Consider the following 26,955-nt stretch of genomic DNA (forward strand, 5'->3'; position numbering starts at 1 on the left):
AAACTAGAACCTAGGAATCTAACTAAAAAAGGATCATGCAATAAACGAGACAAAATAGCAGAAAACCGGAACATAACATAGTATGAGCGGGAAGGAATATAGAATGAAAGGAATTCAACCACCTCAGTTATCCTAGTGACCTTTTCATTCTTCAGGCTGTGCTCCTTAGTGAAGGTGATTTGCCTTCCTTTGGTCCCATAGAAAAGCCATAAGCGAATCGACAACACCAAACTTAAAGGTTTGCTTGTCCTCAAGCAAAGAAGAACTTAAAACAAAAACAAATGATGACAGAAGAGTAAAAAGATAAAAGAATAAGAGAGAATTAGGGTTAGGGGTAGGATGATTTGAAATCAGGCGCTGAGGTGGTTTAATTGGGCGTCGCATGCGACGCGTATGCGTGGATCGCGCGAATTTCAAGTGACGCGTAAGCGTCTGCCACGCGTACACGTGCCCTTGGTTTGACCCTCTTCATAAGTTCGAATTCTTCTCTTTCTACCTCCTCCTTCTATTTTTCTTTTCCTCTGACACCTCAAGGAATCTCTATACTGTGACATAGAGGATTCCATACTTTCTTCTTCTCTCTTTCATATGAGCAGGAGTAAGGACAAAGACATTCTGGTTGAGGCTGATCCTGAACCCGAAAGGACCTTGAAGAGAAAGCTGAGAGAAGCTAAAGTACAACTCTCTGTAGAGGACCTAACAGAGCTTTTCAAACAAGAAGAAGCCATGGCAGCCGAAAACACCAACAATGCAAGGAAGGTGCTTGGTGACTTTACTGCACCTACTCCTGACTTCTATGGGAGAAGCATCTCTATCCCTGCCATTGGAGCAAACAATTTTGAGCTTAAGCCTCAATTAGTTTCTCTAATGCAACAGAATTGCAAGTTTCATGGACTTCCATTGGAAGATCCTCATCAGTTCTTAGCTGAATTCTCGCAAATCTGTGATACTGTCAAGACTAATGGGGTTGATCCCGAGGTCTACAAGCTTATGCTTTTTCCTTTTGCTGTAAGAGACAGAGCTAGAACATGGTTGGATTCACAACCTAAAGAAAGCCTGAACTCTTGGGAAAAGCTAGTTAATGCCTTCTTGGCAAAGTTCTTTCCACCTCAAAAATTGAGCAAGCTTAGAGTGGAAGTCCAAACCTTCAGATAGAAGGAAGGTGAATCCCTCTCTGAAGCATGGGAAAGATACAAGCAATTGATCAGAAGGTGTCCTTCTGACATGCTTTCAGAATGGAGCATCATAGGTATCTTCTATGATGGTCTATCTAAACTGTCCAAGATGTCATTGGATAGCTCTGCTGGAGGATCTCTTCATCTGAAGAAGACACCTGCAGAAGCTCAGGAACTCATTGAAATGGTTGCAAATAACCAATTCATGTACACCTCTGAAAGGAATCTTGTGAATAATGGGATAAATCAGAAGAAAGGAGTTCTTGAGATTGATACTCTGAATGCCATACTGGCTCAGAACAAAATATTGACTCAACAAGTCAATATGATTTCTCAGAGTCTGTCTAGAATGCAAGCAGCAACAGGCAGTACCAAAGAAGCTTCATTTGAAGAAGAAGCTTATGATCCTGAGAACCCAGCAATGGAAGAGGTGAATTACATGGGAGATTCCTATGGAAATACCTTACAATCCTTCATGGAGAAATCATCTAAATCTCTCATGGAAGGACCAACAGAGGCCTCAACAAGGCTTCAATAACAATAATGGTGGAAGAAACAGGTTTAGCAATAGCAAGCCTTTTCCATCATCTTCTCAGCAATAGACAGAGAATTCTAAGCAGAGCCACTCTGACTTAGCAACTGTAGTCTCTGATCTAATTAAAACCACTCAAAGTTTCATGACTGAAACAAGGTTCTCCATTAGAAATTTGGAGGCACAAGTAGGTCAGCTGAGTAAGAAAGTTACTGAACTCCCTCCTAGTACTCTTCCAAGCAATACAGAAGAGAATCCAAAAGAAGAGTGCAAGGCCATCAACATGACCTACACAGCCGAACTTGGAGACGAGAAAGAGACAGTGATCTCCACTGAGGAAGACCTTACTGGACGTCCACTGGCCTCCAAGGAGTTCCCCCATGAGGAACCATAGGAATCTGAGGCTCACACTGAGGCCATAGAGATTCCATTGAATTTACTCCTGCCATTCATGAGCTCTGATGAGTACTCTTCCTCTGAAGAGGATGAAGATGTTACTGAAGAGCAAGTTGCTAAGTACCTTGGAGAAATCATGAAGCTAAACGCCAAGTTATTTGGTAATGAGACTTGGGAGAATGAACCTCCATTGCTCACTAAAGAACTGGATGACTTGACTAGGAAGAAATTACCTCTGAAGAGACAAGATCCTGGAAAGTTCTCAATACCTTGTACCATAGGCACCATGACCTTTGAGAAGGCTCTGTGTGACCTAGGGTCAAGTATAAACCTCATGCCTCTCTCTATAATGGAGAAGCTAGGGATCATTGAGGTACAAGCTGCAAGAATCTCACTAGAGATGACAGACAATTCAAGGAAACAAGCTTATGGATTTGTAGAGGATGTCTTGGTAAAGGTTGAAGACCACTACATCCCTGCTGATTTCATAATCCTAGACACTGGAAAGTGTATAGATGAATCCATCATCCTTGGTAGACCCTTCCTAGCCACAACAAAAGCTGTGATTGATGTAGACAGAGGAGAATTAGTCCTTCAAGTGAATGAGGACTCCCTTGTGTTTAAGGCTCAAGGATCTCCCTCTGTAACCATGGAGAGGAAGCATGAAAAGCTTCTCTCAATACAGAGTCAAACAAAATCCCCACATTCAAACTCTAAGTTTGATGTTGGGAGGCCACAACCAAACTCTAAGTTTGGTGTTGAGAGGCCATCATCATGCTCTGAGTATCTGTGAGGCTCCATGAGAGCCCACTGTCAAGCTACTGACATTAAAGAAGCGCTTGTTGGGAGGCAACCCAATTTTATTTATTCTCCATTGTTATTTTATGTTTTCTGTAGGTTGATGATCATGTGAAGTCACAAAAATAATTGAAAAAGCAAAAACAAAAGGAAAAAAAGTATTAAAAATAGAACACCCTAGAGGAAAAACAGTATTAAACGCCAGTAAGGGTAGCAGAATGGGCATTAAACGCCTAGTCTGGCACCATTTTGGGTGTATAATGCCAGAAATGGGCACCAGACGGGCGTTTAATGCCAGGAATGGGCAAGAAGCTGGCGTTAAATGCTAGAAATGGGCAGCAGTCTGGCGTTTAACACCAGGATTGGCAGAAAGGGGCATGTTTGCACGCCACTTGGTGCAGGGATGAGATATCCTTGACACCTCAGGATCTGTGGACCCCACAGGATCCCCACCTACCCCACCTCTCTCTCTCTTCTTCACCCATTCACCAATCACCTCAATACCTCTTCCCCAAAAACTCCTCACCTATCAAATTCCACCATTCTCTTCACCACTCACATCCATCCTTCATAAAACCCCACCTACCTCACCATTCAAATTCAAACCACTTTCCCACCCAAACTCACCCATAATGGCCGAACCCTAACCCTCTCCCCACCCCTATATAAACCCATCTTCACTCCCTCATTTTCCCACAATATAAACACTACTTCTCCCCCTTGGCCGAATCCCCAACCCACCTCCATCTCCTTCATTTCTTCTTCTTCTACTCCTTTCTCTCTTCTTTTGCTCGAGGACAAGCAAACTTTCTAAGTTTGGTATGGTTGACGTTAGGATTTTTGCCAGTAAAGAATGTCATAAAAACAGTCGCGTTGTAGATATAGTCTCTAAACCGACAAAAATCCCTTCGTACAAATGTTTTGGGTGTCACAAGTAACAAACCCCTTTAAAAATTGTTAACCGAGTATTCAAACCTCGGGTCGTCTTCTCAAGGAACTGCGAGGAGGTATGTTCTTATTATTGGCTATAAAGGTTGTAATCGGGGTTTAGAAGATGAGAAGCAAGTAATTTAAATGACAAGTAAAGTAAATGGCAATTAAAATAAATAAATACTGTAAAGCAGAGTTTTGGCAAGGTAAGAGAAGTTGGAGGTCCAACGTAGTTATCTCTCTCAACTATAATGAAAGTTGAATCTAAACTCCACTTGGTCAACCTTTACTAGGGCAAAGGAAAGTCAAGGGACTAATTAAATTGACCTTTGAATCCTATTTATTTCCTAAGAAAAGGTTGGGATTACTTAAGTTCAGCTCAATTAAATCAAAGAGAACAATCATAAACTGAAAATACCTCAATTATCATTAATTCAAATAACAGTCTGTAACAAGGAAGAATTCATAGATTCAATTATAAAGATAATTAGCCAACTCAGATACTGAAATAAATAAATAAAGTAAAAGGGAAGTTTGAAACAAAGAAATATAAAACCTGGATTGAGAGTCACTCTTAAAGCGAGAAGAAATCCTAAATCCTAAGAGAGAGAGGAGAAGATCTCCCTCTCAACTAAATCTAAATCATTGAAAAATAAAATATGCGAGCTCTCTTTGAATGGGTGCATTCCCACACTTTATAACCTCTGGTCTATGCTGTCTGTACTTAGATCTGGGCCAAAAAGGGCTTCAGAAATCGCTGGGGGCGTATTCTGTAAATTCTGATACGTGGCCTCTATCACGCGTCCGCGTGGGTCACGCGGTTGCGTCACTCGGAGCTTTTCCTTGCCACGCGGTCGCGTTAGTCACGCGTCCGCGTCGTATGCGTTCTGCTTATGTCGCGCGGTCACGTCAGTCATGCGGCCGCGTCGCTGCATCTTCGCTTCTGGCACACGATCGCGTCGTCCATGCGATCGCGTGAATACCATTTTCCTTCAAAGCTCCGTTTTGCTTTCTCCTTCCATTTTTGTATGTTTCCTTTTCCATCCTTTAAGTCATTCTGCCTTAGAAAATCTGAAACTACTCAACACATTAATCACGGCATCGAATGGAAATAAAGGTAATTAAAATAATTAATTTTTAAAGCTTAGGAAACATGTTTTTCACAATATGACATAATAAGGAAGGGAAAGTAAAACCATGCAGTTAATATGAATAAGTAGGTGGAGGATTGAATAAATCACTCAAATTAAGCACAAAAGAACTCATGAAATATGGGTTTATCAATGGTAAAAGCTAAATATTTTTGTTTTCCCATAACCATTTATGGCACCTAAGGCCGGAGAAACCTCTAGAAAGAGGAAAGGGAAGGCAAAAAGCTTCCACCTCCGAGTCATGCGAGATGGAGAAATTCATCTCAAGGGTGCACCAAGACCGCTTCTATGAAGTTGTGGCCAAGAAGAAGGTGATCCCCGAGGTCCCTTTCAAACTAAAAAAGGGTGAATATCCGGAGATCCGACATGAGATTCGAAGAAGAGGTTGGGAAATTCTCACTAACCCCATTCAACAAGTCAGGATCTTAATGGTTCAAGAGTTCTATGCCAATGCATGGATCACCAAGAACCATGATCAAAGTGTGAACTCGGACCCAAAGAATTGGCTTACAATGGTTCGGGGGAAATACTTAGATTTCAGTCCGAAAAATGTAAGGTTGGCATTCAACTTGCTAATGATGCAAGGAGATGCACACCCCTACACTAGAAGGGTCAACTTTGATCAAAGGTTGGACCAAGTCCTCATGGACATCTGTGAAGAGGGCGCTCAATGGAAGAGAGATTTAAGAGGGAAGCCGGTTCAACTAAGAAGGCATGACCTCAAGCCCGTGGCTAAGGGATGGTTGGAGTTCATCCAACGCTCAATCAGTCCCACTAGCAACCGGTCTGAAGTTACTATAGACCGAGCCATCATGATTCATAGCATCATGACTAGAGAGGACGTAGAAATTCATGAGGTTATCTTCCAAGAACTCTACAAGGTGGCGGACAAGCCCTCTACCTTGGCAAGGTTAGCCTTCCCTCACCTCATTTGTCACCTCTGCGATTCAGCTGGAATTGACATAGAGGAAGACATCCTCATTGATGAGGATAAGCCCATCACTAAGAAAAGGATGGAGCAAACAAGAGATCTCACTCATGGACATGAGGAAATTCGTCATCATGAAATCCCTGAGATGCCTCAAGGGATGCATTTTCCTCCACAAAACTATTGGGAGCAAATCAACACCTCCCTAGGAGAATTAAGTTCCAACATGGGACAACTAAAGGTGGAGCACCAAGAGCATTCCATCCTCCTCCATGAAATTAGAGAAGACCAAAGAACCATGAGAGAGGAGCAACAAAGGCAAGGAAGAGACATTGAGGAGCTCAAGCACTCTATAAGATCTTCAAGAGGAAGAACAAGCCGCCATCACTAAGGTGGACCCGTTCTTTAATTTCCTTGTTCTTTATTTTCTGTTTTTTTCAAAAATTATGCCTTATGTCTATGTTTGTGTCTTTATTACATGATCACTAGTGTCTAAGTGTCTATGCTTTAAAGCTATGAAAATGAATCCATCACCTTTCTTAAAATGAAAAATGTTTTAATTGAAAAAGAATAAGAAATACATGAATTTCGAATTTTAAAGCAGTTTAATTATTTTGATGTGGTAGCAATACTTTTGTTATCTGAATGAATGCTTGAATAGTGCATATGTCTTTTGAATTTGATTGTTTATGAATGTTAAAAATGTTGGCTCTTGAAAGAATGATGGAAAAGGAGAAATGTTATTTGATAATCTGAAAAATCATAAAATTGATTCTTGAAGTAAGAAAAAGCAGTGAATACAAAAAAAAAAAGAGAAAAAGAAAAAGCAAGCAGAAAAATCCAATAACCCTTTAAACCAAAAGGCAAGGGTAAAATAAAAAGGATCCAAGGCTTTGAGCATCAGTGGATAGGAGGGCCCACAGGAATAAAATCCTGGTCTAAGCGGCTAAACCAAGCTGTCCCTAACCATGTGCTTGTGGTGTGAAGGTGTCAAGTGAAAACTTGAGACTGAGCGGTTAAAGTCGTGGTCCAAAGCAAAAAGAGTGTGCTTAAGAGCCCTGGACACCTCTCACTGGGGACTTTAGCAAAGCTAAGTCACAATCTGAAAAGGTTCACCCAGTCTGTGTCTGTGGCATTTATGTATCCGGTGGTAATACTGGAAAACAAAATTCTTAGGGTCACGGCCAAGACTCATAAAGTAGCTGTGTTCAAGAATCAACATACTTAACTAGGAGAATCAATAACACTATCTGGATTCTGAGTTCCTATAGATGCCAATCATTCTGAACTTCAAGGGATAAAGTGAGATGCCAAAACTGTTCAGAAGCAAAAAGCTAAAAGCCCCACTCATCTAATTAATACTGATCTTCATAGATGTTTTTGGAATTCATTGTACATTCTATTCTTTTTATCCTATATGATTTTCAGTTGCTTGGGGACAAGCAACAATTTAAGTTTAGTGTTCTGATGAGCGGATAATTTATACGCTTTTTGGCATTATTTTTAGTATGTTTTAGTTAGTTTTTATTATGTTTTTATTAGTTTTTATTTAAAAATCACATTTCTGGACTTTACTATGAGTTTGTGTGTTTTTCTGTGATTTCAGGTATTTTCTGGCTGAAATTGAGGGACCTGAGCAAAAATCTTATTTAGAGGCTGAAAAAGGACTGCAGATGCTGTTGGATTCTGACCTCGCTGCACTCGAAGTAGATTTTCTGGAGCTACATAAGCTCAATTGGCACGCTCTCAAGTGCGTTGGAAAGTAGACATTCTGGGCTTTCCAGAAATATATAATAGTTTATACTTTGCCCAAGATTTGATGGCCTAAACCGGCGTTCCAAGTCAGCTTAAGAATTCTGGCGTCAAAACGCCAGAACTCGCACAAAAGCTGGAGTTAAACGCTCAAACTGGCACAAAAGTTGGCGTTTAACTCCAAGAAAAGTCTCTACATGTGAAAGCTTCAATGCTCAGCCCAAGCACACACCAAGTGGGCCCGAAAGAAGATTTCTGCATTAATTACTTATTTCTGTAAACACTAGGCTACTAGTTCTCTATAAATAGGACCTTTTACTATTGTATTTTCATCTTGGTTCTTCGGGTTCCCTCTCTGGGGCCGAAGCCAATGACCACCATTATCACTTTTGTATTTTCAACGGTGGAGTTTCTACATACCATAGATTAAGGTGTGGAGCTCTGCTGTTCTTCATGAATTAATGCAAAGTACTACTATTTTTCTATTCAATTCACGCCTACTTCTTCTCTAAGATATTCATTTGTTATTCAACTTGATGAATGTGATGATCCGTGACACTCATCATCATTCTCACCTATGAACATGTGCCTGACAACCACCTCTGTTCTACTAGCAATGGCTTGAATGCGTATCCCTTGGGTTTCTAATCTAAGATTAGAACCTTTGTGGTATAGGCTAGAATTATTGGCGGTCATTCTTGAGATCCGGAAAGTCTAAACCTTGTCTGTGGTATTCCGAGTAGGATCTGGGAAGGGATGACTGTGATGAGCTTCAAACTCGCGAGTGTTGGGCGTGTGACAGACGCAAAAGGATCAATGGATCCTATTCCAACATGATCGAGAACCGACAGATGATTAGCCGTGCGGTGACAGCATGCGTAGAACATTTTCATTGAGAGGACGGGAAGTAGCCATTGACAACGGTGATGCCCAACATAAAACTTGCCATGGAAAGGAGTATGAATGATTGGAAGAAGGCAATAGGAAAGCAGAGGTTCAGGAGGAACAAAGCATCTTCATACGCTTATCTGAAATTCCTACCAATGAATTACATAAGTATCTCTTTCTCTATCTTTATTTTATGTTTTATTTATCTTTAATTATCAATCTTCCATAACCATTTGAATCTGCCTGACTGAGATTTACAAGATGACCATAGCTTGCTTCAAGCCGACAGTCTCCGTGGGATCGACCCTTACTCGCGTAAGGTTTATTACTTGGACGACCCAGTGCACTTGCTGGTTAGTTGTGCGGAGTAGTGATAAAGAGTTGAGATTACAATTGTGCATACCAAGTTGTTGGCACCATTGATGATCACAATTTCGTGCACCACGCGTCAAGCACGCGCACGCGTGGCTGGCCAATTGTGGAAAGGACGCGCACGCATCAGGGACGCGTACGCGTGATCAAGTTTGTGCCTCTAGCACAATTTCAGCCCCAAGCCATCACAACTCTCTGCCCAAACACTCATTGACACCGATTTTCAGGGTCACGCGTACGCGTCAGGGACGCGCACGCGTGGGTGGCTAAATGCACAAACGACGCGCACGCGTGAGGTACGCATACGCGTGGGCCTGTTTGTTCGCAAAACATAGTTCCAGCGCCACTCTTGCTCAACTCTCTGTTCACTTTTATTTTTCACGCACACACATATAACGCGTACGCGTCAGCGATGCTTGCGCGTCGTGTGCTCTTTTTTTTTTTTGTCGCCTGAAGTGTTCGGTTCCTGTTATAAAATAGCTGCATGATCAGAAAAGCAGTAAAAAGTCAATAAAAATCAAATAAGTAAGAAAACTACTACTACAAAAAGTAACTAAGGATATGAAATTATCGGGTTACCTCCTGACAAGCTCTTCTTTAACGTCACTAGCTTGACGGTCAGTTCTGCTAATTCAGTAGATGAGCAGACCTCTGGCAATCAATCTCGCCTCCCAGATAGTGCTTCAACGTCTGGCCATTCACTATAAATTTCCTGTCAGAATTCTCTTCCTGTATCTCCACATGACCATATGGTGAAGCTCTGGTAACCACAAACAGTCCTGACCATCGGGATTTCAGCTTCCTGGAAAAAAGTTTGAGCCTTTAATTATACAGAAGAACTCTCTGTCCTGGCTCAAAGACTCTGATGGAAATCTTCTTGTCATGCAATAACTTGGTTCTCTCCTTATAGAGCTTGGCATTCTCATAGGCTGAATATCTGAATTCATCAAGCTCATTCAACTGAAGCATTTGCTTAATTCCTGCACCTTCTAAATCAAGATTCAGATACCTGACTGCCCAGTAAGCTTTATGCTCCAGCTCAACTGGAAAGTGACAGGCTTTGCCATAGACCAACTGATAAGGGGACATGCCAATAGGAGTCTTGTAAGCTGTCCGGTATGCCCAGAGAGCATCATCAAGCTTCCTAGACCAATCCTTTCTTGAAACACTGACAGTTTTCTCTAGAATCCTCTTGAGTTCCATGTTGGAAACTTTAACTTGTCCACTTGTCTGAGGATGATAGGGGGTTACCACTTTATGACTGACTCCATATCTCTGCAGAAGGGAGTCCGGCTGTCTGTTACAGAAGTGGCTTCCACCATCACTAATGAGTGTCCTTGGGACACCAAACCGGCTAAAGATATATCTCTGAAGAAAGCTCATTACCACCTTGGCATCATTAGTGGGTAGAGCCACAGCTTCCACCCACTTGGACATATAATCAACTGCCACTAGAATATAGTTGTTTGAATGTGAGGGTGGGAAAGGTCCCATAAAATCAATACCCCACACATCAAACAACTCAACCTCAAGAATCCCCTGTTGTGGTATTTCATGGTTGGCAGGAAGATTCGTGACTTTTTCACATCTGTTACAGTGCTTCACAAATTCTCTTGAATCTCTGAAGAGAGTCGGCCAGTAAAACCCGCTCTGAAGGACCTTTGTAGCTGTCCTTTCACCACCAAAGTGGCCTCCATAATCAGAACCATGACAGTGCCAAAGAATCTGCTGTGTTTCTTTATCTGGGACACATCTCTGGATGATACCATCTGAACACCTTTTAAAAAGGTATGGTTCCTCCTAAATGTAGTACTTAGCATCAATCAATAGCTTCTTTACTTGTTGCCTACTGTACTCCCTTGGAATAAAATTCATGGCCTTATAATTTGCAATGTCTGCAAACCATGGAGCCTGCTGAATGAAGAACAATTGCTAATCTGGAAACGTCTCAGTCACAGCTGTGGGTGGTTATACTCCTGCTTCAGGCTCAATCCTGGAGAGATGGTCAGCTACTTGATTTTCTAACCTTTTCCTGTCTTTTATCTCAATATCAAACTCCTGAAGGAGCAACACCCATCTGATTAATCTTGGTTTAGAATCCTGCTTGGTTAGAAGGTACTTTAAAGCAGCATGGTCAGTATAAACAATGACCTTAGAACCAAGTAAATAGGACCTAAACTTATCAACAGCATACACAACAGCTAATAATTCCTTTTCTGTAGTTGTGTAATTCTTTTAGGCATCATTTAACACACGACTGGCATAGTAAATGACATGTCTTACCATGCCTCTGTCCTAAAACAGATCCTATAGCAAAGTCACTGGCATTACGCATCAATTCAAATGGTAAATCCCAGTTAGGGGGAGCTATAATGGGAGCAGAAGTAAGGTTTGCTTTCAGAGTTTCAAAAGCATGCAGACAATCAGAATCAAAGACAAAAGGAACATCAACAACCAACAGGTTGCTTAATGGTCTAGCAATTTTAGAAAAATCATTTATAAATCTTCTATAAAATCCTGCATGACCTAAGAAACTCCTGACTGCCTTAACATTAGCTGGTGGTGGTAATTTTTCAATTACCTCCACCTTTGCTTTATCAACCTCAATTCCCTTACTTGAAATCAGGTGTCCAAGAACAATACCTTCTGTAACCATAAAATGACATTTTTTCCAATTTAAAACAAGGTTTGATTCTTGACACCGTTTCAAGACAACAGATAAATGCTTAAGGCAAGATTCAAAAGAATTACCAAAAACAGAAAAGTCATCCATAAATACCTCAATGAACTTTTTAACCATATCAAAAAAAATTGAAAGCATACACCTCTGAAAAGTTGCTGGAGCATTGCAAAGTCCAAATGGCATTCTTCTGTAGGCAAAAACTCCAAAGGGGCATGTGAATACTGTCTTCTCTTGATCTTGAGGGTCCACTGCAATTTGATTATATCCAGAATATCTATCTAGAAAACAATAAAAAGCATGACCAGCTAACCTATCAAGCATCTGATCAATGAAGGCAAGGGGAAGTGATCCTTCCTTGTAGCAGTGTTGAGCCTCCTGTAGTCTATACACATTCTCCAACATGTGACTGTTCTTGTAGGAATAAGCTCATTCTATTCATTCTTGATCACTGTCATCCCTCCTTTCTTGGGGACTACCTGCACAGGACTTACCCAAGGACTGTCAGAAATAGGGTAAATAATACCTGCTTCCCATAATTTTATTACCTCTTTTTGGACCACCTCTTTCATGGTTGGGTTAAGTCTCCTTTGTGGTTGCACAACTGGTTTAGCATCATCTTCAAGGAGGATCTTGTGCATACACTTGGTTGGACTAATCCCCTTCAAGTCACTAATGGTCCACCCAAGAGCTGTTTTATGGCTCCTGAGCACTGAAATAAGCACTTCTTCCTCTTTAGGCTTCAGGGAAGAGCTAATAATCACTGGATATGAATCCTTTTCACCCAAGAACACATATTTCAGAGAAGGAGGTAAAGGTTTGAGCTCAAGCTTGGGGGCTTCCTCCTCTTCTTTAGGCGTGTGAACCACAGCCTTATGGGGTGGTGAATCATCAACTTCAACTAATTCATACTCAAAAATGGGATCCAAAATATCGTCAAGCACCTCAGCTTCCAGTACCTCTTGAACAAGTGGTTCAATAACATCTATTTTCATACACCTTTCAGAATCATTAAGGTGCTTAAGAGCTTCAAAAACATTAAGGACCACCTGTTCTTCATTGACCCTCAGGGTTAATTCACCCTTTTGCACATCAATCAGAGCTCTACCTGTAGCTAAAAAGGGTCTACCAAGTATAATAGAGGATTTTACCTCCTCTTCCATGTCTAATATAACAAAATCATAGGAAAAATAAATGGTCCTATTTTAACAAGTAAATCCTCAACAACACCCACAGGTAATTTAATAGAAAGATCAGCAAGTTGAAGAGAAATACGAGTGGGTTTTACCTCCTCAATTTGAAGCTTTTTCATCACTGAAAGTGGCATGAGATTGATGCTAGCTCCAAGATCACATAAAGCTCTCTGAATGGTGACATCTCCAATGGTGCAAGGAATGACAAAGCTCCCTGGGTCTGGCATCTTCTCAGGAAGGTTGTGTTGAATAATGGCACTACATTCCTTGGTTAACACCACTGTTTCTTGTTCCTTCCAATTCTTCTTGTGGGTCAACAACTCTTTCATAAATTTAGCATAGAGTGGCATTTGCTCAAGAGCCTCTGCAAAAGGAATGTTGATCTGAAGTTTCTTGAAGACATCTAAAAATTTAGAGAATTGCTTTTCCTTGGAAACCTTCTGAAGCCTCTGAGGATATGGCATTTTTGGCTTGTATTCAGGAGTCTTTGGCAATGTAGGATATGTGTCAAGAGAGTCAGGGAACAGGTTGTCTGCACGCTTTGGAGGGGCGTGCTCCACTTCTTCCTTCTTCTCCTCTGGAGCTTTCTTTTCAACTAGCTCTTCATTGGCCTTTGTCTCAGATCCAGCTGTTTTACCACTTCTCAATTGAATAACCTTGCAATCTTTTCTTGGGTTCACCACTGTGTCACCTGAAAATGTACTTGCAGACCTCTCAGATATTTGCTTGCTTAGTTGGCCCATTTGCACCTCTAAGTTTCTAATGGAGGCTCTGGTTTCCTGTATAAAACTTTTCATCATCTCCCAATTAGAATCTTCTTGGGATTTAGAGTTTTCCTGCTGAGGTGGTTGTTGTTGTTGAGACTGAAATTGGCCGTTATTGTAATTGTTCTGTTGGAAGCCACCCTGAGAATTATTGTTGAAGTTTTGAGGTCTCTGAGATTGGTCCCTCCTCTTAAAATTTGGGTGATTTCTCCACCCCTAATTGTATGTCTTAGAATATGGATCATTGTTGGAATTTCTAGGACCACTCCCCATGTAATTGACCTATTCAGAAGATGATTGAGCATAATCATAAATATCATTTTGCACAAAATTACCTGTCATGTCATAAGAGAGCTCTTGAGGTGGATTTTGGGTGTTGATAGCTGAGACTTGCATTTCATCCATCTACTGAGTAAGTAGATTTATTTGCTGAGACATAAGCTTGTTCTGAGCAAGAATAGCATTAAGAGCTTCTGCTTCCATAACACCCTTCTTCTGAGGAGCCTCAGAGTTCACAGAATTCATGTTAGATGAGTATAAATATTGGTTGCTAGCAACCAATTCAATCAACTCAATAGTCTCCTCCGGTGTCTTCTTCTTGTGCAATGAACCTCCTGTAGAATTATCCAAGCACATCTTGGACATTTCACCCAAGCCTTCAAAAAAGATATCTAGTTAGGTCCATTTGGAGAACATGTCCAGAGGGCATTACCTAGTCAGTAGCTTGTACCTCTCCCAAGCTTCATAAAGAGTTTCACCATCCTTCTGCCTGAAGGTCTGAACCTCCACCCTAAGCTTAGTCAGCTTCTTTGGTGGGAAAAATTTAGTGAGAAACTCAGTAACAACCTTGTCCCAAGTGTCCAAGCTCTCCTTGGGTTGTGAATTTAGCCATAGCTTTGCTCCATCCCTTAGAGCAAACGGGAAGAGCATGAGTTTGTATACCTCTGGGTACACTTCATTTGTCTTCACAGTATCACAAATCTGCAGAAAATTAGAGATAAATTGATTTGGGTCTTCGTGGGAAAGACCATGATACTGTCAGTTTTGTTGCACCAAGGTGACCAATTGTGGCTTCAACTCAAAGTTGTTCGCAGCTATAAAAGGTACCACAATGCTTTTTCCATAAAGGTCTGCAGTAGGAGCAGAGTAAGAGCCAAGCATTCTCCTTTGTTGATCATCCCCATTCGGATTTGCCACATTGGTATTAACAGCATTATTAGGATCCATAGTGGATTCTGCAGCCTTGTTAAGTCTTGCTTGTTGCAAACGCCACCTGAAAGTTTTCAGGTTCAGGATCAAAGTCTAAAAGAGGTTCCTTGTCTCTGTTCCTGCGCATAAACAAATAGAAAACAAGAAAAGATGGGAATCTCTACGTCAGAGTGCATAGAATTCCCAATGAGGTAACCTGTCTAAAAGAAATAAAATAAATATACTAAATAGAATAAATAGAATAAAAATTCGAAATTAACAAGAAAAATAAACAGGAAAAATTGAAATAAAAATAACTAGGGGACACCAAACTTAACTTCAAAAATTAAGGAAAAATATTAGTGCTATTTAATTTATTTAAAAAAAAAATTTTCAAAAATATTAAGCAAAATTGAAATAAAATTAAAACTAAAACGCCTAATCTAAGAAATTAAACAACTAACAGTTGTTAATCACTATCAATCCCTGGCAACGGCGTCAAAAACTTGGTGCGGAATTTATAACCACAAACTAATCGGCAAGTGCACCGGGTCGTACCAAGTAATACCTCAGGTGAGTGAGGGTCGATCCCACGAGGATTGATGGACTAAGAAACAATGGTTAAGTGATTTACTTAGTTAGACAAACAGAAAATAGTGTTTGAGAGTTCAAAAAGCATTAAACAGAAGACAGCCAAATAAATAAGTTGGGAATAAAATATGGAGAAGGCAGTTAAGGCTTCAGAGTTATCTATTTTCTGGATTGACTTCTCTTACTAACTATTTTAATCATGCAAGATTTAATTCATGGCAAACTATATGTGACTAGACCCTAATTCCTTAGACCTTTCTAGTCTCCTCTAAAATTCATCAACCGCCAATTCCTTGGTCACTTAATTCCAATTAGAGGGTGAAGTTTAATTCCAGTTTATATGCCACAGAAATTCTAATTACCCAAATATAAGAGGATTATATATCACATATCCTGTTAAGTCCAGATAATTAGAATTTAGGAGAATATATTTTCAAGCTGTTGTTCAAGTAAAGAGCTTTTCCAAGTTATACAAGAACTCAATTAGAAAAAGGGTCATACTTCCGTTCCACCCAAATTCATAAGATAAAGAACGAAAATAATTATTGAAATATAAATCAATACATGAATTAAAATAGAAAAATAATAATATCAATCCATACAATAGACAGAGCTCCTAACCTTAACAATGGAGGTTTAGTTGCTCATGGTTCAGAGAGAAAAATAAGGATTGTAAATTGGGCTAAGGTAGAATGAAAAGTTAACTAATTGGAATCCCCAGAAGGGAAGTTTCATTTCCCTTTTATATCTAATCCTAATTAATTTAAAATCTATTTTCTAAAACCAAAATAATATCTTTTCCTATTTTAAAATAAAAATTAAAGTTTAAATCAGAATTAATAGGAATCAACGTTTTCTGCATTACGCACTTGTCACACGTACGCGTCAGTCATGCGTATGCGTCGATGGTCTTCTTCGCATGTCACGCGTACGCGTCAGGTACGCGCACGCGTCGCTGAGCAACTTCGCTTTTCACGCGTACGCGTCAGGTACGTGCACGCGTCGCCATGGAAAGCTCCAAATCACGCGCACAAGTTAGGTACGCGCACGCGTCACTTTTTGCTATCATCTCCTTTAATTCTTGTGCTGATTCCATTTGTGCAAGCTTCCTCTCCATCCTTTAGTCCATTCATGCTCTATATGGCCTTCTTCTCTTTTTCTGTGGAAGCTCCATCAAATCCAACTGAATGCTACCTAAAATAAAAAGAATTGCACAAGACTCAAAAGTAGCATCCATAGTGGCTAAAATATAATTAATTCTTAATTAAACTCAACAATTTAAATGCAAATTCACTAGGAAAAGATAGGAAAGATGCTCACGCATCAACTGATCACCTTGATATCGATTGTTTGGTGTAGACAAGAACCCTAATGGCCACTCGCGGACGAGGTCGAGCACGTTCACGAGAAAGTAGGAGCGAACAACCGGTCGACAACCATGCCAAATTTATAGCGACTATGGCAAATCTTGCAAATACCATGGAGGCTAATGCTGCTGTGACTCTGCAAGCTGTGCAGAGGTTAGGCCAACCGGCGGGGAACGGAAATGGGAATGGTGAAGGGAATGCTAATGATAATGCTGAGGGAAACGGCAATAACACGGGAGGTGTTCCGATGACCTTGGTGACGTTTCTCAAGGTTCATCCGCCAATTTTCTGAGGATCAACCAATCCTACCGAAGTGGACAACTGGTCTCAAGCCATGGAGCATGCTTTACAGACGCAGCATGTTCCAAATAACCAATACGTAGAATTTGCCACTTATCAGCTTGCGGGAAAGGCCCAGCACTGGTGTTAAGCAGAGTGCCGATTGCTACAGCTTCAGAACGCTGATATTCCGTGGGATGTGTTCCAAACGGCCTTCTACAAGAAATACTTTCCTGAGCCTGCAAGGGAAGCGAAGGAGATGGAACTAATGCAGTTGAAGCAAGGTTCCTTGTCAGTGGCAGACTACACAAGCAAGTTTAAGGAGCTTTGTAGGTTTTCTAGGTTAAGTCAGGGTGCCCTGGAGACCTACGAGAGTTGGAAGTGTATCAAGTACCAAAGAGGCTTGAAGGACAACATTATGACTACTGTGGCTCCAATGGAGATTCGTACTTTTTCTGACTTGGTGAACAAGGCGAGAGTGATGGAAGAGTATGCCAAGACCGTAGCTTCATCCAAGGAAACTCACGGAGGGAGTTCTAGTAAGGGACGTGGCAAGTATTTCCATCCGAGGGTTCAAAGTTTCAAGAGAGAAGGATATGCGCCTCAAGATCAAGGAGGCTTCAGAAAGAACACTCAGGATCAGTTTCAGCGTGGCAAAGGAAGAGGAAATCAAAGTAAAAATTATCCAGATTTGACTTGTGTGCGTTGTGGACGTTTTCATCCATATGACTCATGCAAGATTGGTTTAGGTGGTTGCTTCAACTGTGGATTGCCTAGCCACATTGCGAGGGATTGCACTCGTGGGAGGAACCCAAATACGGGTCAAGGTTAGCACCAAGGTCGAGTGTTTGCTGTGAACGCCAAGGATGCTTCTAAAGCGGATCCTTTGATAAGAGGTATATGTCTAATTGGTGACAAAACATTAATTGCATTATATGATACTGGAGATTCGTATTTGTTTATTTCATATGCTAAAATTGAGGAATTAGGTTTGAAAGTATCAGAGTTAGCATTTGATCTGCATGTGCATACTCCGCATCATACGGTTATAACTAGGTCAGGATATAGGCAAGTAGGTTTCAAGCTTAAGGGTAGAGACTTCGTGCATGACTTGATCTAATTACCAATGGTTGGATTGGAGATGATTTTGGGGTTTGATTGGTTCTAGAAAAATCAGGTTTTGTTGGATTATTTTGAACGGTCAATTCAGTTTATGTCGGAAGGAGAGAAGGGAGCAGTGATAGCTGAGGGTTACTATATGAACTCGGTGATGGTGCACTGTAGTGGGAAAGAGTGTCAGGGTTATATTCTGTTGGCTGCGAATACGTTAGGTGATAATAAGAAACTAGATCAAATTTCGGTAGTTAGAGACTTTCTGGAGGTGTTCCCAGAAGATATCCCTGAGTTCCCACCTCAAAGGGAAATTGAATTTGCAATTGAATTGGTGCCGAGAGCTGGACCAGTATCGATTGCACCGTGTAGAATGGCTCTGATAGAGCTAGCTGAACTAAAGGCTCAGTTGGAAGAGCTTCTGAATAAGAGGTTTATTCGACCGAGTGTATCTCCGTGGGGAGCGCCAGTTTTATTGGTGAAGAAGAAGGACGGAGGAATGCGACTGTGTGTGGATTACCGACAGTTGAACAAAGTAACTATGAAGAACAAATACCCGCTGCCAAGGATAGATGACTTGATGGATCAACTGCATGGAGCCGGAGTGTTTTCCAAGATTGATTTGAGATCCGGTTACCACCAAATAAGGGTGAAGGAGGATGATATTCTTAAAACAGCGTTTAGGACGTGCTATGGACACTACAAGTTTGCGGTGATGTCCTTTGGGTTAACGAATGCACCTGCTGTTTTCATGGATTACATGAACAGAGTCTTTCGTTCCTCTTTGGACAAATTCATGGTGGTTTTCATAGACGACATCTTAGTTTACTCTAAGACGGCAAAGGAGCATAAGGAACACTTGAGGATTGTGTTGCAAATCTTAAAGGAGCGGAAATCGTATGCTAAGTTGTCAAAGTGCGAGTTCTGGAAGGAGGAAGTAAAGTTCTTAGGTCACGTGGTGAGCAAAGGGGGAATAGCGGTGGATTCTTCTAAGGTAGAAGCAGTGATGGAATGGGAAAGGCCAACGACAGTGACGGAAGTCCGAAGTTTCTTGGGTTTTGCTGGATATTACCGGAGATTCATTGAAGGATTCTCCCGGATTGTATTGCCAATGATGAAGTTGACAAGGAAGGAAGTGCCTTTTGTATGGACGTCCGAGTGTGAAGAAAGTTTTCAGACTTTGAAGCAGAAGTTAACTTCAGCACCTATTTTAATCTTGCCGGAACCGCATGAACCGTTCAAAGTATATTGTGATGCTTCTTTGAAGGGTTTGGGTTGCGTGTCGATGCAACACCAGAATGTGGTGGCTTACGCATCGCGTCAGCTGAGACCGCATGAGGTAAATTACCCCACTCATGATTTGGAATTAGCGGCAATTGTGTTTGCCTTAAAGATTTGGAGACACCACTTGTATGGAGTGAGGTTTAGCGTCTTTTCTGATCATAAGAGTCTCAAGTACATCTTTGATTAGAAAGAGCTTAATATGCGTCAACGGAGATGGATGGAGTTGCTTAAGGACTACGATTTTGAACTGAGTTATCACCCTGGAAAGGCGAATGTGGTAGCAGACACTTTGAGTCGGAAATCTTTAATCGTAGCTTGGATGAGGATCAAAGAAGAGGAGTTAGTGGATAAGTTCGTGGATCTTAAGCTAGATATTGGTGAAGTTGCTGGAAATGATTGCTTGAATTAGTTGCAGATCTCGAGTACCTTTAAGACGGAGATTCAGAAGGCTCAGAAAGATGAGCAAAAGCTTCAATAGTTATTTCAACCAGTTGGTGATAAGAGGTATGAAGAATTCACTACGGATGGTGAAGGATTATGGAGATACAAGGGAAGAATTTGTATACCGGATGTCGGGAGTTTGAGACAAGACTTATTGTCGGAAGCTCATAACAGTGGGTTTTCCATTCATCCCGGAAGTACGAAGATTTATTATGACTTAAAGAAGATGTTTTGGTGGCCTAGGATGAAAGGTGATGTAGCTACAGTAGTATCTAAGTGCCTGACATGTCAGAAGGTCAAGATAGAGCATCAGAAACCGTCGGGAATGCTATATCCACTCGAGATTCCTCAGTGGAAGTGGAAAGGAATTGCAATGGACTTTGTGACCAGATTACCGAGGACTAGGTCGGGATTTGATGCGGTTTGGGTGATCATGGATCGCTTAACCAAATCCGCTCATTTTCTGCCTATTCGAATAAGTTGTTCAATGGAGGAGTTGGCGAGGTTGTATATTAATGAGATCGTAAGGTTGCATGGTGTACCATCGAGCATAGTGTCGAACCGTGATCCCCGATTCACATCAAGGTTTTGGGGAGCTTTCCAAAGGTCTTTCAGTACTTAATTATGTCTCAGTACCGCATATCATCCACAAACGGATGGACAGTTAGAGAGAACTATTAAGACGTTAAAAAATATGCTAAGAGCATGTGTATTGGATCAACCCAGAAGTTGGGACCATTACATGCCATTGGTGGAGTTTGTGTACAACAACAGCTTTCATGCGAGCATTGGGATGGCTCCGTATGTGGCCTTGTATGGACGGAAGTGCCAATCTCCACTTTGTTGGTATGAATCGGGTAAAGTGAGCGTTTTGGGTCCTGATTTGATAGCCGAGACTACTGAGAAGATTAAGAAGATACGGGAAAGGATTTTGACTGCTCAGAGTCGACAGAAGAGTTATGCGGACCAGAGACGGAAACCCTTAGAGTTTGAAGTAGGAGAACATGTATTTCTAAGGGTTACACTGATGACTCGGATCGGAAGAGCTATCAAGACCAAGAAGTTGAATCCGATGTTTATTGGACCGTTTGAAATTTTGAGGCGATTCGGGCCGATGGCCTATCAAGTAGCTTTGCCACCTCACTTGTCTAACTTACATGACGTATTCCACGTGTCACAGCTCCGCAAGTACACATCGGATGCAGCTCATGTGTTGGAGCCTGAGTCGGTTGAGTTGAGGGAGAACTTGACATTCCAAGTAACACCAGTGAGAATCGATGACACTAGTGTGAAGAAGCTGTGAGGAAAAGAAGTTCAATCGGTTAAAGTTGCTTGGAAGCGAGCAGGAGTTAAAGAGCATACTTGGGAATTGGAGTCCGAGATGCAAAAGGATTACCCTGAGCTTTTCTCAAGTAATCAATAAATTTTGAGGGCAAAATTTCTTATTTGGTGGGAAGAATGTAAGACCCGAGCTTAATTAACCATTTAATTAAGTGATTAATTGCCCAAAATAGAATCCGAAAAGTTAGAATGAGAATCAGAGGATTTAAATATGATTTTTAGACTCAGTAGGTTTTGCTGAGTTAGAAAATGTGTTTTCTGTGAAAAACCGTAAAAAATCGCGAATCGGCAGTCGAACCGATTGAACCGGTTCAAGTCTACCCAGTGTTGTGCGAGAAAAAGTAAAAACAGTCAAAAACCTTAGAAAAATAATAAAAGTCAAAAACCGGGCGTTAATTTTAAAGGTTTGGCCCGAAGTTGGGCCAAATGGGCTAAAAACGCTAACGGGTTGGACCGGGCCCAAGTTGCGCCCAATCCCAACATATAAATAGGCTCATAAGTGAACCCATTTCAGCATAACACACTTACAAACACACTCACACAGCTGAAAGGGGAGGAGGAGAAGAAACCCCCATTGACACTATTCACTCTCAACTTCACAAGCTCGTATCTTGAGCTATAGAGCTCCGATCGCCGCACCGTTTGCGACTATGCGTTCCTTGTGAAGAGCTCTAAAAGACCCATACAAGAAACTAGTAAGAAAAGCTCGAATACTTCTCAGTTATTTTCTTCAAAATTTCGAATTTTAAGGCTTGGTGTTAAATAGAATTTTGTGATTTTGAATGATTAGGTGCCCTCTAGCCTTTGATTGACTTTGGATTTGGCTTCCTAAAACTGCTAAGCAAGGTAAGAGGCCTTGAACCCATGAAAAATTTCAATTATGTTGAGTCCTAGTTTGATTAGTGATGAATTGTATATATATAGCTTGAATATTGTGAGTTTGGAGCTTGTTGGTGATTGTTGGTGGCTTGGATTGTGGTGGAAAGCTCAAATTGTGCTAAAGTTGGAGTTTTGGTTCATATAGAAAATCATCCAAGGTATGGTTTTGGTTTCTTCTATCTAGTATATAATATTCATGGACACTTAGGCTAGTGACCTATAGGATAGGTTTGATTTGATGTGGTTGTTGATGTTGATTGGTTGAATGAGGTTTGATGAATTAAAATTGGTAATGTTGATTGATGATGTTGAGAATATGATGTATTATGAGTTTGGATGAATGAATATTATTCAGTATTAATATAAATCATGAATGAGTTTGATGATGGAGATTGATAGTGATATACTGAGGGTGGATGTATGTGATGGTGGGAAAATTATTTGTGATGTATATATTTGATAATTGAGATTGAAAATGATGAGGTGTAGTGAAAAATTTGATATGAATGGTAAATTGTGACCCAAGAGGGTAGATTGTGTTGAAACTGGGAGTTTCGTATTGTTTTGGTTGGATGTGGTTTGAGAATTTTGGAAAATTTGGTAAATTATGATTTTTGGTAAAAGTTAGTTTTTAGTGAACTTTATCTGATCATAACTCATTCCTCGGTTTTCAAAATTAGTTGAAAATTGTATGAAATTAAAGCCTATTAAAAACTCTTCAAATCGATATAAAGATTGTAAGATTTGGATTTTTGTAGAGGAAGTTATGATCATTCAAAGATTAGTGTAAAAATCTGAAATTCTACAAAGTTACAGAATTTTATGATTTCTGGTATGTACGCACAACCTTGTGCGCACACACAACCCTGTGAAAATTTTAACCTGTGCACATGTACAGACCTGTGCGTCCGCACACGCAAGGGAAGGTTCCCTATTTGCAGCGCTAGCACAGCTTGTGCGTGCACACACCAATGAGGAATTGCAACCTGTGCGTACGTGGTGCACGAAATTGTGATCATCAATGGCGCCATCAACATGGTACGCTCAATTGTAATCTCAACTTTTTATCACAACTTCGCACAACTAACCAGCAAGTGCACTGGGTCGTCCAAGTAATAAACCTTACGTGAGTAAGGGTCGATCCCACGGAGATTGTTGGTAAGAAGCAAGCTATGGTCATCTTGTAAATCTCAGTCAGGCGGATATAAAATAGTTATGGAGTTTTCGAAAATATATAATAAAATAAGGATAGAAATACTTATGTAAATCATTGGTGAGAATTTCAGATAAGCGCATAGAGATGCTTTCGTTCCTCTGAACCTCTGCTTTCCTGCTGTCTTCATCCAATCAATCCTACTCCTTTCCATGGCTGGCTTTATGTAAGGACATCACCGTTGTCAATGGCTACTTTTTATCCTCTCTGGAAAATGGTCTGATGCGCTGTCACTGCATGGCTAATCGTCTGGAGGCATCACCCTTGTCAATGGCTGCATTCCATCCTCTTGTGAAAATGGTCCAAATGCTCTGTCACAGCACGGCTAATCATCTGAGGTTCTCGATCATACTGGAATAGGATTCACCCTCCTTTTGCGTCTGTCACTACGCCCAGCACTCGCGAGTTTGAAGTTCGTCACAGTCATTCAATCCCAGAGTCCTACTCGGAATACCACAGACAAGGTTTAGACTTTCCGGACTCTCATGAATGCCGCCATCAATCTAGCTTATACCACGAAGATTCTGATTAAGAGATCCAAGAGATACTCATTAAATCTAAGGTGGAACGGAAGTGGTTGTCAGGCACGCATTCGTGGGGGAATGATGATGATTGTCACGTTCATCACATTCAGGTTGAAGTGCGAATGAATATCTTAGAAGCGGAATAAGTTGAATTGAATAGAAAAACAGTAGTACTTTGCATTAATCTTTGAGGAACAGCAGAGCTCCACACCTTAATCTATCGAGTGCAGAAACTCTACCATATGAAAATACATAAGTGAATATAGGGTAAGCATGGCCGAGTGGCCAGCCTCCCATGGAGGTCTAGAGATCTAAAAAAAGATCAAAAGATATTCAAAAGTTGTCTAATACAGTAATAAAAAGTCCTATTTATAATAAACTAGCTACTAGGGTTTACAGAAGTAAGTAATTGATGCATAAATCCACTTCCGGGGCCCACTTGTTGTATGCTTGGGCTGAGCTTGAAGTCTACACGTGGAGAGGTCATTCTTGGAGTTGAACGCCAGCTTTTGTGCCATTTTGGGCGTTGAACTCCACTTTGCAACTTGTTTCTAGCGCTGGACGCCAGAATTGGGCAGAGATCTGGCGTTGAACGCCAGTTTGCGTCGTCTAAACTTGGGCAAAGTATGGACTATTATATATTGCTGGAACGCCCTGGATGTCTACTTTCCAAAGCAATTGGAAGCGTGCCATTTTGAGTTCTGTAGCTCTAGAAAATCCATTTTGAGTGCAGGGAGGTCAGAATCCAACAGCATCAGCAGTCCTTCTTCCACCTCTGAATCTGATTTTTGCTCAAGTCCCTCAATTTCAGCCAAAAAATACCTGAAATCACAGAAAAACACACAAACTCATAGTAAAGTCCAGAAATGTGAATTTAACATAAAAACTAATGAAAACATCCCTAAAAGTAACCAGATTCTACTAAAAACATACTAAAAACAATGCTAAAAAGCATATAAATTATCCGCTCATCACAACACCAAACTTAAATTGTTGCTTGTCCCCAAGCAACTGAAAATCAAATAGGATAAAAAGAAGAGAATATACTATAAATTCCAAACTATCAATGAAACATAGCTCCAATCAGATGAGCGGGACTTGTAGCTTTTTGCCTCTTGAATAGTTTTGGCATCTCACTTTATCCATTGAGGTTCAGAATGATTGGCATCTATAGGAACTCAGAGTTCAGATAGTGTTATTGATTCTCCTAGTTCAGTATGATGATTCTTGAACACAGCTATTTTATGAGTCTTGGCCGTGGCCCTAAGCACTTTGTTTTCCAGTATTACCACCGGATACATAAATGCCACAGACACATAATTGGGTGAACCTTTTCAGATTGTGACTCAGCTTTGCTAAAGTCCCCAATTAGAGGAAAATGCATTTGAGGCATCTCTGGGATCTCATGGTGATGAGCTTCCTGCGCCTCTTGAGCTCCATGAATGGGCTCTCTTGCTTGCTCCATCTTTTTCTTAGTGATGGGCTTCTCTTCCTCAATGTGAATGTCTCCTTCTATGAAAGCTCCAGCTGAGTAACATAGATGGCAAATAAGATGAGGAAAAGCTAGCCTTGCCCCAGGGGAGGGCTTTTTGGCTATTTTGTAGAGTTCAAGGGAGATGACTTCATGAACTTCTACTTCCTCTCCAATCATGATGCTATGGATCATGATGGCCCGATCCACAGTAACTTCAGATCGGTTGCTAGTGGGGATGATGGAGCGTTGGATGAACTCCAACCATCCTCCAGCCACAGGCTTGAGGTCCAGTCTTCTTAATTGAACCGGCTTGCCTTTGGAGTCAATCTTCCATTGAGCTCCTTCCACACATATGTCCATGAGGACTTGGTCCAACCTTTGATTAAAGTTGACCCTTCTAGTGTAGGGCGCTCATCTCCTTGCATCATAGGCAAGTTAAACGCCAACCTCACATTCTCCGGGCTAAAATCTAAGTATTTCCCCCGAACTATTGTAACATAATTTTTTGGATTCGGGTTCTTACTTTGATCATGGTTCCTAGTGATCCATGCATTGGCATAGAACTCTTGAACCATTAGGATGCCGACTTGTTGGATGGGATTTGTTAGGACTTCCCAACCTCTTCTTTGGATTTCATGTCGGATCTCTGGATACTCATCTTTCTTGAGTTTGAAAGGGACCTCGGGGATCACCTTCTTCTTGGCCACAACATCATAGAAGTGGTCTTGATGAGCTTTGGAGATGAACCTTTCCATCTCCCATGACTCGGAGGTGGGAGCTTTTGTCTTCTCCTTCCCTTTTCTAGAGGATTCTCCGGTCTTGGGTGCCATCAATGGTAATGGAAAAACAAAAAGTTTATGCTTTTACCACACCAAACTTAGAATTTTGCTCGCCCTCGAGCAAGAGAAGAAAGAATAGATGAAGAAGAAGAAGAAAATATGGAGAGGAGGGGGGAGGTGTGTTTCGGCCAAGAAGAGAAAAGAGGGTTGTGTTGTGTTAAAATGAGGAAGAATGGAGGGTTATATATAGGGAAGGGAGGGGGGTAAGTTCGGCCATTTAGGGTGGGTTTGGGTGGGAAATTGATTTTGAATTTTGAAGGTAAGTGGAGTTTATGAGGTAGGTTTATGGGGAAGAGTGGATGGATGTGAGTGGTGAAGTGGTGATAGGGAAGAGAGATTGAGGTGATTGGTGAAGAGTTTTGGGGAAGAGTGTTTATGGGATTGTGTGAAAGAGGGGTGAGAAGAAGTAAGTGGAGGTAGGTGGGGATCCTGTGGGGTCCACAGATCCTGAGGTGTTCAAGAATTTACAACCTTGTACCCAATTAGGCATGCAAAATGCCCTTGCACACAACTCTGGGCATTCAGCGCCAGATTGGTGCTTATTCTGGGCGTTGAACGCCCATTTGTAGCCCATTTCTGGCGTTAAACGCCAGAACCATGCTTGTTCTGGGCGTTCAGCGCCAGCTCTTCTCCAGGGTGCATTTCTGGCGTTCAAACGCCCAGATGCTTCCCATTTCTGGCGTTCAGCGCCAGAACCATACTCTGTTCTGGCGTTGAACGCCCAAAACATGCTTCTTACTGGCGTTTAAACGCCAGTAAGGTCTTCCTCCAGGGTGTGATTTTTCTTCTGCTATTTTTGATTCCGTTTTCAATTTTTTTTTATTTTGTGACTCCACATGATCATGAACCTAATAAAACATGAAAAA

General features: G+C 41.1%; 1 protein-coding gene and 1 non-coding gene across 2 annotated transcripts; one reads left to right on the forward strand and one right to left on the reverse strand.

Moving 5' to 3' along the window:
* Window positions 1-1,122: 1,122 nt before the first annotated feature.
* LOC112746318 (small nucleolar RNA R71) lies at window positions 1,123-1,230 on the reverse strand. The gene has a single exon (XR_003174209.1). It is a non-coding gene; the product is annotated as a small nucleolar RNA R71 (small nucleolar RNA).
* A 15,566-nt stretch (window positions 1,231-16,796) lies between these two features.
* Window positions 16,797-19,787, forward strand: LOC114925194 (uncharacterized). Its single transcript, XM_029292452.1, has 6 exons — window positions 16,797-16,976; window positions 17,157-17,811; window positions 17,974-18,056; window positions 18,153-18,820; window positions 18,863-19,433; window positions 19,566-19,787. Exons 1-6 carry the CDS (start codon window positions 16,797-16,799, stop codon window positions 19,785-19,787), a joined length of 2,379 nt encoding a protein of 792 aa, XP_029148285.1.
* The last annotated feature ends 7,168 nt before the right edge of the window (window positions 19,788-26,955 follow it).

The sequence above is a fragment of the Arachis hypogaea genome, chromosome 14, assembly GCF_003086295.3.
Source record: "Arachis hypogaea cultivar Tifrunner chromosome 14, arahy.Tifrunner.gnm2.J5K5, whole genome shotgun sequence".
Taxonomy (NCBI): Eukaryota; Viridiplantae; Streptophyta; class Magnoliopsida; order Fabales; family Fabaceae; genus Arachis; species Arachis hypogaea.